Source organism: Crocuta crocuta, unplaced genomic scaffold (assembly GCF_008692635.1).
Source record: "Crocuta crocuta isolate KB4526 unplaced genomic scaffold, BGI_CrCroc_1.0 scaffold39, whole genome shotgun sequence".
Taxonomy (NCBI): domain Eukaryota; kingdom Metazoa; phylum Chordata; class Mammalia; order Carnivora; family Hyaenidae; genus Crocuta; species Crocuta crocuta.
The window spans coordinates 3,554,921-3,573,825 of NW_027533334.1; the positions used below are offsets into that span (position 1 = coordinate 3,554,921).

At 39.2% G+C, this 18,905-nt stretch overlaps 1 protein-coding gene across 1 annotated transcript; it reads right to left on the reverse strand.

Annotated features, from left to right (window-relative positions):
- Positions 1–3,001: 3,001 nt before the first annotated feature.
- On the reverse strand, positions 3,002–11,625 carry FZD6 (frizzled class receptor 6). Its single transcript, XM_077748209.1, has 4 exons — positions 10,610–11,625; positions 9,552–9,700; positions 7,955–8,383; positions 3,002–4,478 (listed from the first exon to the last, which is right to left on the reverse strand). The coding sequence occupies exons 1-4, from the start codon at positions 11,438–11,440 to the stop codon at positions 4,310–4,312; spliced, it is 1,578 nt and encodes a 525-aa protein (XP_077604335.1). The 5' UTR covers positions 11,441–11,625; the 3' UTR covers positions 3,002–4,309.
- Positions 11,626–18,905: the final 7,280 nt, after the last annotated feature.

An 18,905-nucleotide genomic window follows, 5' to 3' on the forward strand; every position in this document is an offset into this window, starting at 1 on the left:
ATTTACCCAAGGGATACAGAAATGCTGATGCATAGGAGCACATGTACCCCAATGTTCATAGCAGCACTCTCCACAATAGCTAAAACATGGAAAGAGCCTAAGTGTCCATCAACGGACGAATGGATCAAGAAGATGTGGTTTATCTATACGATGGAATACTACAAGGCAATGAGAAAGAATGAAATCTGGCCATTTGTAGCAACATGGATGGAACTTGAGGGTGTTACGCTAAGTGAAATAAATCAGGCAGAGAAGGACAGATACCATATGCTTGCACATATAGGTGGATTAGGAGGAACTTAATGGAGGACCATGGGGGAGGAGAATGGAGGCAAACCATGCAAGAGACTCTTGAATGCTGAGAAAAATCTGAGGGATGCTGGGGGTCGGGAAGACAGGAAGGGGGGTGATGGGCATGGAGGAGGGCACTTTTGGGATGAGCACTGGGTGTTGTATAGAAACCAACTTGACAATATCTATTTAAGAAAAAAGATTAAGAAACCTTATATATTGGGATAAAGGAAATAAATATTTCCCTTCAACAACAACAAAACAATAACAGGATCCCAGTTCGAGCTAATAGATGAGAAATAAAATTACTGTTTGAGATGAAAAGATCACCTACAGTGAAAACCCAGGAAAAAATCAGCTACAAAATTATTAGTGACTAAGAGACATTGTCACCCATCACAAAATATTAAAAATTCATGTTTTCTATGATCTTTAAAAATTAAGTTATATATCTGCAAATATACACAAAAGAATCAGAAACAGGAAGATACTATTTAAATTCTTTTTTAATGTTTTATTTATTTCTAGGAGAGAGAGAGAGAGACAGCATGAGCAGGGAAGGGTCAGGGAGAGAGGGAGTCACAGACTCTGAAACAGGCTCCAGGCTCTGAGCTGGCAGCACAGAGCCCGACGCGGGGCTCGAACCCACGAACCGCGAGATCATGACCTAAGGGAAAATCGGACGCTTAACCGACTAAGCCACCCAGGCGCCCCTGGAAGATCCTATTTAAAATACCAGGGGTGCCTGGGTGGCTCAGTCGGCGAAGTGTCCAACTCTTGATTTCAGCACAGGTCGTGATCTCCCGGTTCGTGAGATCAAGCCCTCATTGGGCTCTGTGCTGACAGTGTGGAGTCAGCTTGGGATTCACTCTCCTTCTCTTGCTCTGCGTCTCTCTTTCCCTCTCTCTCTGCCTCTTCCTCTTTGTCTCTCTCATTCTCTCTCTCTCTCTCTCTCACTCACACACACACACACCCCACACACATGTAAAGAATATTTCACTGAATTGAATGTCTAAAGCCTGTACTTTATTCAGATCCCCTAAGTTTTTATCTAAAATACTTTTTCTTGGATATCACATTACATTCAGTCACCATGTCTCTGTGGGCATCTCTTGACTGTGACCATTTCTGACTTTGTTTTTGGTGATCTGATAGCCTTGAGTGCTGGTCAGGTATTTTGTAAAATGTCCATCTGCCGGGATTTGATTGCTCTTCTCACAACTAGACTGAAGTTACAGGTGTTGGGGAGGAAGATCACAGAGGTCAGATGCCATTTCCATCACATCATATGAAGGGTACCTACCCTCCACATGCCCTGCTACTGATGTCGACTTCTGTCATGTGCCTGAGGCATTTTGTCAAGTTTCTCTGCGAAAGCTGGTCTTCGCCAGCGGCAGTCCCTACTGTGTTCTTTGGAAGGAAATCATTACATGCTGCCCAGACTTAAGGAGTGGAGATTTACACTGCACCCCACAGATGCAGTATCTACATGAATCAGTTTGGTAAGTACTTAGGAACATGATTCTAGACCATATGGTAAGACCAAGTTTGGCTCTATGGAGAAACAGTTTTCCAAAGTGGCTGTACCATTTTGCATTCCCAGTGACAATGAATGAGTTCTGTCGCTCTGTAGCCTTACCAAAAATTGGTATTGTCAGGGTTTTTTCCCCAACCATTCTAATAGGTGTGTAATGGGGTCTCATTATTTTTCCTTACTGATATAACTTATTTTGAGAGAAAGCGGGAGGGGCAGAGAGAATCCCAAGCAGGCTCTGCGCTGTCAGCGCAAACCGTGAGATCATGACCTGAGCTGAAATCAAGAGTCAGAGGCTCAGCTGACCGAGCCACCCAGGTGCCTCTCCTTACCGATGTTTTTAAGTTATACCAGATTAACAAATTCATGCCTGGTAATTCTGGGGTACCTCTAGATCTTTCTCTCTCCTCTGATGTTTGTGCCAATTCTTATTCACGTATTGTTTTTAGCACGCCTACTTATGTTTGATTACACAATGAACATTGTATTTGAAAAAGTAATTGTAGAGTACATAGAATGCCATTTCTTTCTCCAGACAAGATTCCCATTTGCTTCTGCCTGGTGCCTGAGGGGACTACTAATCAGGAACTACCTTATTCGAATTCCAGGGTAAGAGACTTTTCTAGTCCTCCCAAGTAACTTGAAGCAGGGCTGCTTTCCTTACACTTCACACTGACTTCTAGGAAACATCCTGTTGAGGTCACAATTCTAAATGTAGTGTGGTGTGCAGACCCTCTTTCCCTTGAACCCCAGCCCGCTGAGGCTGGTAATAACCATCCGATCTCTCAGCCACCATTTCCCAATCACTAAATGCTCCCTGGGCAAAGAGGTCCCAATTGTTGGGGTGGCAGTGTGAATCTCTTTCTTCTGCCACATCTTAGCCTGGCAGCTCCTATCTTACTCGCTTTTTAAAAAGGTTTTAAGCATGATACTGTTTTATTTCCCACTGCCAGGAGTGAAAGCAGGGTCCTGGGTTCCCTTTGCTTTTCCCCACCCCTCAGGTCTCACAGTGGCTTTAAAAAGTTCTGGTAAATATGGCTGTATAATATATACCCTGTCTTCTCCTCCAGTTAAAAAAAAAAACCTCTGAGTTATTAGTCATGGGGCTGCTGATCTGAAGAATTCTACCACTTTCAGGGTCAGGATCACTAGAAATAATCACACAATACTCCACAATCTCTTACCCAAAGAAAATTTTATTGCTGGAAAGACCTACAATGTTTTTGTATACAACTTTCAAAAATGTGGAAAAGTTAATATTTACAGTTTCCATACAGTACATGATAATCTTTTTATGCTTTAATAGAATGCTAAATAGAAAGAAAAAACCTTAAAAGCATCATAAAACCTTGTTTAAGGCCTAAACTTAACAAAAACAAAAATTAAGAAAAATCTTTAATATTTTAAAGTATGTTATATAAAATACATTTTATCAGGACTACATTTCCCCCCATCTGATTGGCACTAATATTGCTAACACACTTTTAAATGTTCGGCAAAATCCTACTGAAGTACAGAAATGACATCTATATATTGTCAGAGAAAGATACTATACAAACTTTAGTATTCTAAAAGTTAAACAGAAGTTAAAAGTATAAGCAACTGTAAATGGTCATAAAAATACAATCTTGAGTGGTCATAAAACATTATTTTTTAAAAAGGAAATCAATTGCACTTGGCTTAAATTCTAAAGGAGTAACATTTCATCTACTAATCCTTCCAGACATGTGATCTAAAACTGTAGAAGGATCAGCGAGCAGCAGAATACCATCGAAGGCAGACACCCAGCACCTTACTCGAGTGGCACAGCAGATCCATGAAGTTCCTAGAACAAGAGCAGAAAACTACACAGGGAAGGTGGTGAGGTGGAATAAGTGGACTTTTAAAGATGAAATCTCATGACAACATGTTCTGGTGTGTCAAGTATCTTTTATATTGTAAAAGAATATTATTCCTCAATTTACTTAGAAACTCAGTGTAAAAGCTACCAAAGTAGTGCTAAAATATCAGAATAACATAAAAATACTTGAATAGCTTTTCCAGGATTTCTTAAAAAAGTTCAAATACATATAAACTTATTTTCAAATATATAAAAAAGATACAAAGATAAGTTTTAAATACTTCAGCAAAGAAATATCTTGATACCATATGATAAAGGTAAAATAGCATATAGTACATCTTAAAATACTTTTAACAAGAGTAGAATCTTCATAAATAGAAAAGGAAGATTCCTCTAACTCCCTCCTCCCACACAACTTAAAAAAATATTAACCTGCACCTTTCCGCTTTCTGGGTACATTGCCATCATTAACCTCTGTGCGAAATAAATCCCCTAACTCTGGGAATCTCTGGTTTCCAGTGTTAACAGCAGGCCAGGGGGGAGCCGTCAGTGCAAACGACTAGAAGAGTGGTGGTGGTGAGACAGCATGCTGTCCACCGCAGTGTAACACGAATCCCCTCCTCAGCAACGGGATGACCTGTTTCTCACGTGTCGGAGTGGCCGCCAGCGCCCTGATCCTTTCTACCTCCTGAAGCTGCGTGAGCGAGCAGTGACGCGGAGCCTCGTTGGCTGCCTGGTCCTGAAGCCCCCGGGGCCTGCAGGCCGCTGCTCTGTCCCGGACCGGTTTCGGCGGCATCACTTTTCGGAGTCACTCTAGGTAAAAAGAGGAGAGTTGAGGTTTGTACAGATGAGAGCACAGCTGGGATGCCAGATGTCCTTACAGCTGCCATCCACTTTCCAGGAGTTTTGTTCCCAACCAGTGTCCACCTTTATCAGAGGACAGTTAACTACAACTCTTTATTTTTTTGTTTTGTTTTGTTTATTAGCAATACGTTATTTTTTAGAGCATATATTACTATATTTATAGTTTATTGTCAAGTTGGCTTCCATATAACACCCAGCGATCATCCCAACAAGTGCCCTCCTCCAGGCCCACCACTCCTTTCCTCTTCTCCTCCTCTCACCCACCCCCATCAACCCTCAGTTTGTTCTCAATATTTAAGAGTCTTTCTTGGTTTGCCTCCCTCCTTCTCCTTAACTATTTTTCTCCCCTTCTCCCCCATGGGCCTCTGTTAAGTTTCTCCTGTTTATGAGTGAACACATATGGTATCTGTCCTTCTCTGCCTTACTGACTTCACTTAGCATAACACCCTCCAGTTCCATCCACGTTGCGACACATGGCCAGATTTCATTCTTTCTCACTGCCATGTAGTATTCCANGTATTTTGTCAAATGCTTTTTCTGCATCTATTGACAGGATCATATGATTTTTATCTTTTCCTTTGTTAATGTGATGTACCACATGGATTGATTTGCGAACACTGAACCAGCCCTGTAATCCAGGAATGAATCCCACTTGATCATGGTGGATAATTCTTTTTATATGCTGTTGAATTAGATTTGCTAGGATCTTGTTGAGGATTTTTGCATCTATATTCATCAGGGATTCTGGCCTATAGTTTTTTTTTTTTTTCCTGGGTCTCTGTCTGGCTTGGGTATCAAAGTGATGCTGGCATCATAGAATGAGTCCAGAAGTTTTTCTTCCATTTCTATTTTTTGGACTTGCTGGAGAAGAATGGGTATTAACTCTGATTTAAATGTCTGTTAGAATTCCCCAGGGAGGCCCTCTGACCCAGGGCTCTTATTTGTTGGGAGATTTTTGATAACTGATTCAATTTCTTCACTAGTTATGGATCTGTTCAGATTTTCTATCTCATTCCATTTGAATTTTGGAAGTGTGTATTTAGGAATATGCCATTTCTTCTACATTGTCCAATTTGTCGGCATATTATTTTTCATAGTATTCCATGATAATTGCTTGTATTTCTGAGGGATTGGTTGTTAAAAAAAAAAAAAATCCATTTTCTTTCGTGATTTTGTCTATTTTGGTGCTCTGTCTTTTGAGAAGCCCGGCTAGAGGTTTATCAGTTTTCCTTTTTTTCCCCAAAAACCAACTCTTGGTGTCATTGTTCTGTTCAACTGTTTTTTTTAATTCTATATTGTTTACTTCTGCCCTGATCTTTTATTATTTCTCTTCCTCTGCTGGTCTGCTTCTAGCTCCTTTAGGTGTGCTGTAGATTTTGTACTTGTGCTTTTCTAGTTTCTTGAAATAGGCCTGGACTGCAGTGTACTTTCCTCTTAGGATTGCCTTTGCTGCAGCCCAAAGAGTTTGGATTGTTGTATTTTCATTTTTTCCATATGTTTTAAAAATTCTTCTCTAATGCCTGGTTGGCCCATTCATTCTTTAATAGGGTGTTCTCTAACCTCCATGATTTTGGAGGTTTTCCAGACTTTTTCCTGTGGTTGATTTCAAGTTTAAATGCATTGTGATCTGAAAGTGTGCGTGGCATGATCTCAATTCTTTTATATTTATTGAGGGCTGCTTTATGACCCAGTATGTGATCTTTCTTGGAGAGTGTGCCACGCGCACATGAGAAGAAAGTGAATTCCATGGCCTCAGGATGTAGGCTTCTAAATATATCTGTCAGATCCATCTGGTCCAATGTGTCATTCAGGTCCATTGTTTCTTTAGTGATTTCCTGCTCGTTGGCCTATCCATTGCTGTAAGTGGAGTATTAAAGTCCCCTGCTCTTAGCACATTCTTGTCCATGAGATTGTTTCTGTGATTGTTTTATGTATTTGGGCACTCCCGTATTCAGTGTGTAGACATTTATAATTGTTAGCTCTTCCTGATGGATAGACCTTGTAATTATTATATAATGCCCTTCTTCATCCCTTGTTACTGCCTTAACTTTAAAGNCACAATATTTGTTGCAGTAGCATCTCTGTCTTCTATGCCTTTTTCAAGCCCAGTGATCAATTTTATGACTATTGTCCTAAATTCTTCGTAAATTATGTTGCTTATATTGGTTTTCACCAATTCTTTAGCTGTCACTTCTTCCTGGATTTTCTTCTGAGGAGAGTTCTTCCGTTTCATCATTTTGGCTAGCTTTCTGTCTCCTGCCAGTTTTAAAAGCTTGTTATGTGCTCTGCCCTTGCTGCTCTATTACAGGAGGTTCATAGATTGTCCTTGGCTTGTGAGTTCAGAAAGTGTTCCTTAATGGAGTCCCTTGGTATCTCTTGATGTGTCTTTGGTTATTTTATTTCCCTACCCGTAGTGATATGTGGGACTCCCCACTATGTGTACTTTGGTTTGTTTCTTGAGGTAGCCCTTTCTGGGTACTGATCCCATTTTTAAGAGATGACTTCACTCATTTACAAAGGAGCTTATAAAACATATAAGCAGTGCAGTTGTTTATGTGTACTCGAACACCTCAAACCACAAATACTTCCTTTTCAAATACAAAATACACCAACTTCAGAAACTGCAGTAAGGACCACCCTTGCCCGGGCTGAACATTTGCTATCGTGGGGAATACAACTAATGAGACAGGATCCTACCCTCCATTTATAAAATATTTTCTTTTTTCCTCACCATGGACAAGACGCTGTGTAATCCCAACACAAAGATGTTAACACAAAGATGAACTGGACCTCAGCTCTGCCTCAGAGGCATTTACAAATAGCATGGAGTTGTAAAGGCACATGTCTAACTATAATCCAGTGGGCAAAAGCTGTCATAGGAACACAAGGGAGGTGCCTATGGTGTAGTTCGAGAGAGTGCGGTAAGACAGCCTGGAGACCTACAAGTACTTAGCTGTCAGCATTCTGGCGAATTCGATATTTACCTGTGTTTGGATCGCCCGTGACTGTTGGGAGAAATTCACTAAAGATAATGTCAACATCCTTTCGTGTCCAGAAAGGAAAAAAGAATCATCTTCAAATAAAATGACTTTGAGTACTATCATATAGTACTAATTAAATCTTAACAGCCTGTATTTCAGAAGGATCTTAAACATTTACCTAAATATACACAAAATCCTTAACAATTTACCACAGAAATGAATATTCCTAATTGAACAACATTCATGAAGGCTCTTTTCAAAGCTAAGAATTAAAATAGCAAACAGCACAGTTCGAGGCCGGACCCAAACTTCTTAAACCCCAATTTCCTTGGATGAAGTGTATGAACACACCGTGTCCTTTCCTGATGTGCTAGGCTTTCATTAAAAAAAAATATGCAGTATTCAAAAATAGTACTGATTTAAGATAACAAAAGCAAAGCTCACCTTCCTTCACCCCTCGTACTTTCGGATACGCTGATCTTATCATTCCCATTGCTGGCCCGGCCGTTCTTGTCAGCCTGTTCCCCACAGAGTCTGGAGCTGGAGGCTGCCGGGGAGGCAGGCTCCCCACAGTCCTGTTCTCTTGATCTGGGTGTGCTCGCTCCATCTGCTCTCACTTCCCTCACTGATGTTTCTGGGGAGGTTTGTATTTCCGTTAGAGTTTCTTGTCCTAAGTAATCGTGGTCTGTGATTGCTACTGCAGAAGTGCCGTGGTTGGCCGTGGCACCTGTGCTGGTTCCCATGGACTTGGAAATGACCTTCAGCTTGTGTGAACTTGGTTTGTAGTGCTTCTTTTTGTGTTTAACTTTAGAATTGTGCTTCAGGAAGAACTCACATGACTCCTGTAGTACTCGTCGACTTTCACTGATTGGACTGTGAGAGAAACCAAGGAGGGGGTTTAGTTGGTAAATGTTAAGTGTCACATAATAGAAGCCAGAAAGCATATCATAGCTTGTGCCAGAACACTTTAGTCGATCAAGTTAAAAAGTCTAAGTGATTTATACTTGTAAAATCTGGTATTATAAATATTGTAAGATAGAAACAGACTGTTATGAAGTGAACTCTTCTGTGCCTACACTACTAGTTGCCTTTGTCAGCATAAATAGATTGTTAAGAAATTACATAGGCAAAATCAAAGGATGAGGGCCAGGAAACTCAAAGCAGTATAAAGTAGGGGACTATCTGTGTATCACATATAAATAAATACATCAAATATAAAAGTAAACCAGAGGAGAAAGGACGTAGAATATAATCAATGGTTGTTGATAAATTTAATGATTTGCTTTCTAATAATAAAGCTAGCAAGTTATACTGAAGGGAGTGTGAATATATAAATACAGGATAGATATGTCATAACAGTAAATTAAAATTAAGGCCCGTTAAATGCAATTCTTCAGACTCCAAAAACTTAGAAAGGATCTGTAGTTCTGAAAATTTTACCACAAAAAAAGCTTATTAATCAAACCAATGGGAAACAGTTTAAAAAACTCTAGTACACTGTTGACAGGAAAGAGTGTACACGACATATAAGTAAAACTACTTATAAATGTAAGTCTATCCTGTTATACTATGTAAGTTTAAAATCTACCATCTTAAGTAAAGCAAATAAGTAACATTTTAAGGCAACACTGTGTGTAATAAAATTTAAAGGTTCTAAAAAATGCTCATACAATATATCTGAATCATACTTTATAGATTTCCTTACATATATTTGATCTCATTTAACCTTTTATCATTGATTTAAAAAAATTTAAATTTAAAATGCTACACCCAAAATAATGAATCCAGTGATAATGGTAGTAATATTAAATATAAACCAGGGAAAGAAAAGACATAGTTTACAAATCTTTCATATTTCAATAGGATACTACGGGACAAAGACTATTATGATGAATGCCAAAATAAAGTAGATCTCTCCACGAAAAAGATTTCCAATCTTGTAACAAAAGCTGATATAATGAAATGCCAGTACAATGATGACTTGAATAGTTCCTTGGTATTTGCTCTATTTAACACATCAGATAATTCAATAGGCTCTTACTCTCTCTTGCGATTTCGTTTAAAAAACCCAGCCCATTCCGTGCATGTCTTTTTGCTTCCAACCCAGAAGACAGCAGAGATGCCAACAATTAATGTCATCAGATATTTTATCATAAATAAAGCCAGTTCTGGTCGAGTTTCTGTTTTTGCCTACAAAAATGAATAAAAATGTGACACATTTAAGGTGGAGAGCAGTCTGCACAGTGAATGTAAAACTTGAACCAGAAATATAAATCTTCCATCTGCTTAGTATAAAACATTTGACATAGCATAATATAAGGAGCAGTGCTGCTGTAAGTATAATACATTCTTCACTAAAGTTCTGAATACAGAACTTTCATCTGGGTATCAAAAAAGGTAGCTAGAAAGGAAAAAAACACCTAAATATATTTAGGAAGAATATCCTAAATTTTGGCTTGATTTCCCAGCATTTTCACCTTGTAACTATAGCAGCTTCTTCTAACTGCCAAAATATTTATCTACTTTATTATAATCTACCAAAAAATTACATTTAAAGTCACTGAAACAACATACTATTTTAGAGTCTGTATGCGTTGTTGATATTTGTTATAAAAATTTGGTTGGCTGGAGTGAAATAAGTATCCATACGATACAGTAAAATAAGTTCTGCTTTTGTAAGCATATACTAAAAAAATTATACAATAATACGATCAAATTAAATATACCCAAATAAGGTTCCCACCACTGAAGAATTAAAAACAACTCCCAAATCAGAAGTTACTTCTCTTTTCCCTGTGACAGACTCGATCTTCTGTTTCTGTTTCTCATTATTATGCATCTGCCTTTGCAACCAAATTTACTTTTTAGACAAGTAGCTCGAGGAGGCACTTTACTACTATAAACAAAGCCTAAACTGGAGGAAAGAACTCTTGAGACACTGACTCCAGTTTCAACCAATGCACGGGGAATCGTTCCCTCTGTCTATTGTATTTTCTTACCTGAAATCTAATGTCACGTTCATGGTTAGTTTGAGTGTGCTTCCAGGGAACATTCTCTACGTTAAAATTAAACAGTGAACTAATACAAATGTTCTTTTACCTGATAAGGACATGGGATGTGGTACTGACGACAGTGGTCAGAGACCCAGGTTATCTCCCAGGTCATCCTGTTCACTTGCTCATAGACATAACATCCGAGAAGTGTCACTAACGGCACAAGATACAGGCCACTAAAGACTCCGATTCGAATCATAAATTTCTTTAGTTTCTCTTGGTTCCGGCCATCATGTTGTATAACTTGTCGAACGTGGTTTAAGGAAATAATGCCAGCTAAAAGAAGAGACAGCCCCACAAACACACAAAAGCACAGTGGCAAGAGTACAAAGTAGCGAGAAGCATCCAGGTCATACAGGCCGACAAAGCAAACTCCGCTAATGTTGTCTCCTTCAACTTTGTTCATAGCAAGAAGCAGAACAGTCAGAAAGCCTGGTACTCCCCACGCGACAGCATGAAACCACACCGCTTTTTGTTCAATGGCTTCACAACTCCATTTTCTTCCTGCAGCCAGGAACCAAGTAATGGTAAGTATCACCCACCACACGGTGCCAGCCATTGTGAAAAAATACAAAAACATAAAAAGAACAGTGCAAGCCTTATTCTGAGAGCCTAGAACTACCGTGTCACCGAGCTCCAGCTTCTCATCGGCCTTATTGCAGGCTGTGCGATTGCCTAGCAAGAATCCTATGAAGTACATCAGAGATACGATGCTGTAACAGACAGAGTAGTAGATAATTGGTCTCTCTGGGTATCTGAATCTTTTAACATCAATTAAGAAAGTAAGGAATGTGAACAGAGTTGCACAAAGACAAAATATTGAAACTATTCCGATAAAACTTTTTGCGAACTCTAGCTCATCACTTTTAAAATACATATTAGGGCACGGAGGTGCACACTGGTCAATTCCCAGAAACTTATAGCCTTGTCCCCCAGAAGTCTTAAGATGCCTGGGACACCAAAATCCAATGTCTCTTTGGACTTGCTCGGTTTTCTTCTGAGGACCAAGAAACTGTGTGTGTGGATCAAAAGTTACAGGAGCAGTCTCATCACAGTATTGCAATCTGTAAAAAGTATAAAAATTAAATGTAGAAAGTCAACATTTTTACTGATTGACTATTTTAATGCTGTGCTTTCCACCTAAGAAATATTTCCTTATGCATTCATAATTAACAGGAAGACACACAACCTGAACAGATTATAGATTAGAGCTTTGAAGTTAACTAAAACTTGTGGTTGTTAGGCCCCAATGCACTCACATATATTTAATACAAGGCATGTGAACATTAAAATTCCCTTACTCAAAAAAACAGGAATTTTTATTTTTTAAACTTTCTTTTAAAGTAAGCTCTACACCCAAGGTCAGGCTTGAACTCACAACCCCAAGATCAAGAGCTGCATTCTCCACCTCTGAGCCAGGCAGGTGCCCCTAATTAGTAATTTTTAAGTAGTTTCTGCTTCTAAGCCTAAATATTTAAGAAAGAATTTATCCTAAAAAACAAATAATTTATCTTAATTAGCAGCCTCTAGACAGAAGAGTGCTTGGGCACCTGGGTAGCTCAGTCGGTTAAGTGTCCAACTCTGGATGTTGGCTCAGGTCATGATGTGACGATTTGTGAGTTTGAGCCCCACCCCAACCCCATCAGGCTCTGCACTGACAGCATGGAGCCTGCTGGGGATTCTCTCTCTCCCTCCCTCTCTGACCCTTCCCTGCTTGTGTGCCCTCTCTTTCTCTTGTGTGCTGGCTTGTCTGTGTTCAGCATTTGGAGCATAAGTCTTGGGGAAGGTCCCTTGTTTCCTAGTGCCTACAGGCAAAGTAGGGCAGCCACAGGACTAAGAGCATGGCAGCTAAACTTGCCTGAAACGAGCCCCTACTGGTTCCAGGGCTGACAGCACAGAGTTCACTCACTTCACTATTTTGTTTCAGTTTGACTGGTTTTTGTTTTTTTTTAACTGAGTTATAGCTGACATACAATATTAGGAGTTTCAGATGTACAACACAGTGATTCGACATTTGTAATACACTGAGAAATGGTCACCGCAATGAGTCTAGTTACCATCTGTCACCTTACAAAGTTAACATGTCATTGACTATATTCCCCACGCCGTACATTCTATCGGTACCATGACATATTTATTTTATAACTGGAAGTCTGTACTCCTGGTCTCCCTTGTTTATGGGTAGACCAGAGTGATACACAAGTATATTTCTATTTTGTGTAAAACTTAATCACTTGGTTGAGTTTTTACACACCAGTATTAATTTGGAGGATCTATATGATTTAAAAATTAGTGGGAGTTTTTAACAAGAAAACATTTTATGTATTTTATTTTACTTTTATTTTTTAAAAGATTTTATTTTTAAGTAATCTCTACACCCAACGTGGGGCCTGAATCCACAACCCCAAGATCAAGAGTTGCCCACTCCACTGGCTGAGCCAGCAGGCACCCCAACAAGAAAACATTTAAAATACTCTTTGGATAAAAGTAGAAAATAGTAACATGTATTTTCAAACCTTACTATTATGTCAATTTTGCTTTATATCTTTCAAAATAAAGCAATGTAACATTAGAGATCAGTTGGGACCCCTTTTTCTCTATTCTCTCTCCCCAGAAATAATACCACAAGTTCAGNTGCCAGGCGCCCCTCCATATGATCAAATTTTAAGAAGATAATTTCAGTTAGTCTATGAGACTTATGAATCCCACAAAATGGATTATTTTATTCAGCTATACATTTTTCATGACAACATGCCAAGCCAAAACAAATCAAAAGCATGAGTTTACTGCTACATGAATAAACTATACAAATACTCAATTTATAAGTGTATGCTGAATACCCTAACAGTGTACTGAGCCCTCTAGAGAATGAAGGAGTGTTTGGGGCAGAGCATGAAAAAGGCATGAGGATCACAAGGATGTGTACATGCAGGGCAAGGAGCTCCGAGTGGCCAGAAGAGGTCAAAGAGGTGGCATTAAGGGCAGAGTAGAGGGTGAGGCTGGAGGGGACACTGGGCCTGACCCTGGAGGGCACGAATGGCACATGCTACATTGAAAATCCAGGCATGAAATCCGATTGGAGAGTTTTAAGCAGGGGTTATCTCTGGAGTCTGAGAGCTGAGTTGGAATGCTAGTCCCTCACTTACTGGCTGTGTAACTGTCAAATTATGTAACTCTTCTGTGCCTTAGTTTCTTCACCTGTAAAATGGCAATAATAATAGTACCTTTCATGTAAGCTTGTTAGGAGTCCTGAGTTAATAAATATAAAGCACTTCAAACAGTGTCCGGCATATAGCGAGCACTCAATAAACATTAGTTACTGTGAAGATTACACTTTATCAGAGTGCAGACGCGTTCTGGATAAACCAGGCACATTAACCACATATGTTTGCCTCCTTTCTCTCCTCATGGTTCCTCACTAAAATTATAATGAAGAATAAAAGGTTCTAACCCATTAGTAAGTGCACGGGAGAGACTACATTAATATACCTGGCTTTTTCAAAGAATAAAAACAAAACAAAAAAGCCCCAACCTTTCCAAGACAGAAAGCTAGAGGAGTGAAAAGTGATTTAATGGGATCCGGGGTGGACTATGAAGTAGGAGTGCAGGGACTCAGATGACAATGAGTGGATGCACCCTAAAGAATCTGGGAGTCTCAGTTCTTTGGAGTACCAAGTAGCACAAAAGGCTGATACTGCAGGAATGTTTACTCGTCATTTTCTCTCCATGCCATCCCAACTCCAACTCCTACCCAAGCAGCCAGAAAACGACTTCATTCTACCAGGGTTGTTTCCAGGAGAAATGGAACTAGAGATGTTCTGACTTGGAGTATCAGGCACAAGGTGAAAAGAGGGGGGCTGAATAACTACCTACAGAAACACTGAGTCCTCACCTTCTTGTTCCTGTTCTGTTCAGGCACATACCCACCATCCCCATTCTCTGAAAAGACTCCACAGTTTTGAAGAGCTGTACATACGGACAATGAAAAAGCCACTCAACTTTGAGCTCACCCTACTATGAAGCCCTCCAGTAGCAAGTCCCATTCATGCACACGGACCTTTTGAGTGTCCCATGCAAGTACACCTGGGCAGCCAAGGACCATCAGGCATTGGAAGAAAGCCTCCCACATCACAGACAGAGCAAACCAAGCAAGCGGATAATAGAATGTTTGGAGGAAAGAGAGATTATGCAGGGAACAGAGGAAAATAAAATATAAAGCAAAAACCTTAGTATCTTAAGTGAGAAGTTATTATATCCATTTAAAAGGAATAGCATGCTGTGGAAAACTGAAATAAGATAGCTCAAATTAAAAAAAAAAAAAAACAAAGCAACCTCTACAGAAGAATTAGAACTTAAGCTGAGGGAACAGATGGACAATCGGAGAGAAAATCTTCCCAATCAGAGGATCAGTCCAAGTGTCCAGCACATTACTACAGGAGTTCTAGAAAGAACAATGGGAATGGGGGAGTGTAGATGATAATCAAAGAATATAAGACCATTTCTCAGAATAGAAGGGTACTAGCTCCCAAACTGAAAAAGCTGGCATCACACTGCAATCTTACTACTAAAACTTTAGTCAATTAATTTTCTTTTAGAGATTTCTCTTTCTCCTCTCTTTCAACACCCCACTTCCAAACCTATGCTACAGTGCTTATCCTATTACACAAACTTGTTCTATTATCTCCCACCATAAACACAACATAACCGAAAGAATATCTTTCCTTGACTCCACATCCCAATCCCCACCTAGCCATTATTTCATTTTTCTGTTCTCCTTTATAGAAAAACTCCTCAAAATAATTGTCTTTACTTTCTTCCTGCAATTCTGTTCTTCTCATCCCCTTGAGCCGTCTCTCCAATCATCCTCATACTTAAGTGAAACTATTTGTCAGAGCCACCAATAAACTCCATGTTGTCAAATCCAATTCTGAGTCTTCGTCCTACTCAACTCTCAACATTCTACACAGTGGACCCTGCCCTCCTCCTGAGATACTTTACTCAACTGGCTTCTAGAATACGAATTCTCCTGGATTTCTACCTATCTTGTTGCTGTTCTTTTTCTGATCTTCTTCCATTTCCCAATTCTAAATAGTGAAGTGCTCCAGAGCTCAGTCCTCAGAGCTCTATCTTACCTATACCCACTCCCTAGGGAAAACTCATCCTGAGCCATGGTGTTCATTACCAAATATTCATGAAGGATTGCCAAAGTTATCTCCAGCACCATTGCTCCTGTGGACCCTTGACTTGATGGCCGTCTGCCTCCTCAAGAATTCCACTCAGCTGTCAATCTGCATCTCAAACCCAACATGTCCAAAACATAACTCAACCCCACTGCACCCAATCCCCCAAACAATCCCTGTCTTTCCTGCCTCAGTAAGGTGGTGCCACCATTCACCAAGTTGCTCTGGCCAAGAATCTAACGATTTATCCTACTCCTTTCTTTCACCCCATATCCAATCCAGCAGCAAATCCTGTTGGTTCTCCCTGCAAGATCTATTTCAAATCTGACCATTTCTCACTATTACTAAGTTACTATGTCTAAGCCACTATATCTCGCACCTAGGCTACTGAAATATTTTCCTAAGGGTCTCACTAAGCATTCTTGCAAATCTAACAGTCAATTTCCATTCAGATCCACACTCCCACCAATGTGATTCTTTAAAATGTTAAGTTTGTCCTTATTCAAAAGACTATTAGAATAAATTCCAGAATCTTTACCAAGTCCTATGAGGTCTTAAATTTCATGGGACTCTGTGGAGGAAGAGTGGTCTAGGTGAAGAAACAGCAAATATAAATTTGTACCCTGGTTCCTAGCTACAAATCCACTTTCCTACCACTCTGCCTCATTTCATACCACTCTTTCTCTTATTCACTCCACTGCCACCAAATTAGCCCTTTGCTTCTCATCATTCCATGTATATTTCTGCTTAAGAATCTTTATATTTGCTGTTCCCTTCACTTAGAACATTCTTCTTCCACAGAGTCCCATGACTTGTGTCCTCATTCATTTGATTCTCTGCATAACTGTCACCTCAGAGCAGCATTCCCTGCCTACCCTTTGTGAAAAACTTATCCTGCCATTCTCTGTTCCATTCTTGTTTTGTATTTCTTTGTAGTCCTTATCACTATCTGACATTTCATTAAATACTAGTTTATTTCTTAACTTCTGCCTTCACCACTAACCACCAGCCATGAGAAGGGGTTTTGTCTATTTCTTTCATGGCGATATCCCGAGTGCCTAGAACAGTGTGTGTATGTGTGTGTGTAATGATTTCTCTATAAATATTTGTTAAATAAACTGGAGCAATGAATGAACATGGCATGTCAATAAAAAATTTCAGAGCATCAAAAAAAAGCAATCATAAAAGTTTCCAGATAGAAAAGAACAAGCTACATAAAAAAGATTTAAATTTTGAATATCTAATAACATCAGATATGAGGAGACAGTGCAAAATTAATTTTAATATTCTGAAACAATATTACTTTTAACCTAGAATTCTATACCCAACAGAACATTTAGGTGAGAGTAAAATAATGACCTTTTGGGTCCTATAAGGGGGAAAAAAAGTTTACTTTCAAGTATCCCCTTTTAGGAAGCAACAAGAGGATGTACTATTCCTAAAACCAGAAAGGGAAATGACACAGGACTCAGAAATTGGTCCAGCATTGGAGAAGGGCAAGAGGAAGCCTTAGCATGATAGCTGTGTATCTAGTCCAGAAAGCTATCTGTGCATATTGATGGGACAGCCAGCTGAAGGAGGAACGTCTCCAAGGGAATAGGAATGGGGTACTGGAAATGACAGATTATAGGATATATTGAGCATCTGGAAAAATTGCTGTGAGATGTCTAAAGTCTGTGGGGATATCTGAAAAAATTAGCTACAGGTACAGAGAAAACAAAATGGGGAAAAATGCATTTGCTGCATTAACCAAGACGGAAGGTATTAAAGAAATAGATGAAATCAAAGCATCTGACTCAGAAATGTACAATATTTAATGTTCCTAGTAATGCTAGAACTGATGACTGATTTAACCAAAAATTGTATTAGAAGGTTGAAAGGAGAAGTAAAAATGGTAGAGTAAGATAAAGATATTATCAACTACCAAATGGGAAAGAATAAACAGATACTGCCTGGAGTTCTAAATGGATGAATCAATAAGTAACAGACGAAGAGGGGCACCTGGGTGGCTCAGTCGGTTGACTATCTGACTCTTGATTTTAGCTCAGGTCATGATCTCCCTGTTTGTGAGACCAAGCCCCACATCAGGCTCTGCGCTGACAGCAGAGTCTGTTTGGGAGTCTCCCTCTCCCTCTCTCTCTGTCCCTCCTCCACTCATGCTCACTCTCTCATTCTCTCTCTCTCTCTCAAAATAAATAAATAAATAAACTTAAAAAAATAACAGACTAAGCATATTAGAACATGGCCTGTGTATAAGAAAAGGCCCCTTAAAGAGCTCAAAGCTGTCTTTGAGGAGGAGGACTGTGATGGGGATAGACAAGAGTGGGCAGGAACTGCAGTTTTTCTGTTAAAAGCCTTTAATACTGAGGGTTTTCTTCTAGCTTTGTCTAGGTATATTCACATATGATAAATTGAACATGTATAAAGTATATATATTCCTTGATGGATTTTGAAACCATTATCACAACCAAGGAAATAAATATATTATCATGAAAAGTTTCCTTTTGTTCCTTGTAATCGCTCCCTCCTATCTCCCCTCTCTCCCTCCAACAACCTCTCCTAGCAAACACTGATATGCTTTCTGTCATTATAAAGTGGCATTTTCTAGGATTTTATATAAATAGTATCATATAGCATATATATTTTTTGTCTGGGTTCTTTCACTTGGCATCATTATTTTGAGATTCATCCATGTTGTTCTGTGTGTCAATAGTTCATTCTTTCTCATTGCTAAGTAGTATTCCATTGTGTGGTTACACATACATTGTTTATCCATTCATCTGCATGGACAGTTTGAAGTGCCCATGGGACATGTGAGTGTGGATATCTACTAGTAGGTAGTGAAATAAATAGAGCTCTGCAGGCGAGAGACTTTAGGTAAGGGATGTAGATTTGGAAGCCATCATTATAAAAAGAGTAATTGAAATATGTGAATGAAATTACCCAAAGATAACATGTAGAGTAAGAGAGGATGAAAATTTGGATTTAAGAGAAATGCACTAAATTTATATATTATATTAACATCCTCCTCTTCTCCAAATGCCATTGAAATGAGAAAAAAGGGTTAAGGACAAAACAGAACATCTGTAACTATACCAAAAAAAAAAAAAAAAAGCAGAGGAAGGTCTATCAATGAACTACAGACATCTGGAGACATTTCTG

What these genes read in the sequence shown, in the direction of transcription:
- FZD6 (XM_077748209.1), bottom strand. Translation starts at nt 11,440, where the DNA reads ATGTATTTTAAAAGTGATGAGCTAGAGTTCGCAAAAAGTTTTATCGGA. An exon ending in AAACGAAATCGCAAGAGAGA is followed by an intron (nt 8,384 to 9,551) that starts GTAAGAGCCTAT and finishes TTTCTCTCACAG; the next exon opens with TCCAATCAGTGAAAGTCGAC. An exon ending in AGTACGAGGGGTGAAGGAAG is followed by an intron (nt 4,479 to 7,954) that starts GTGAGCTTTGCT and finishes CTTTTTACCTAG; the next exon opens with AGTGACTCCGAAAAGTGATG.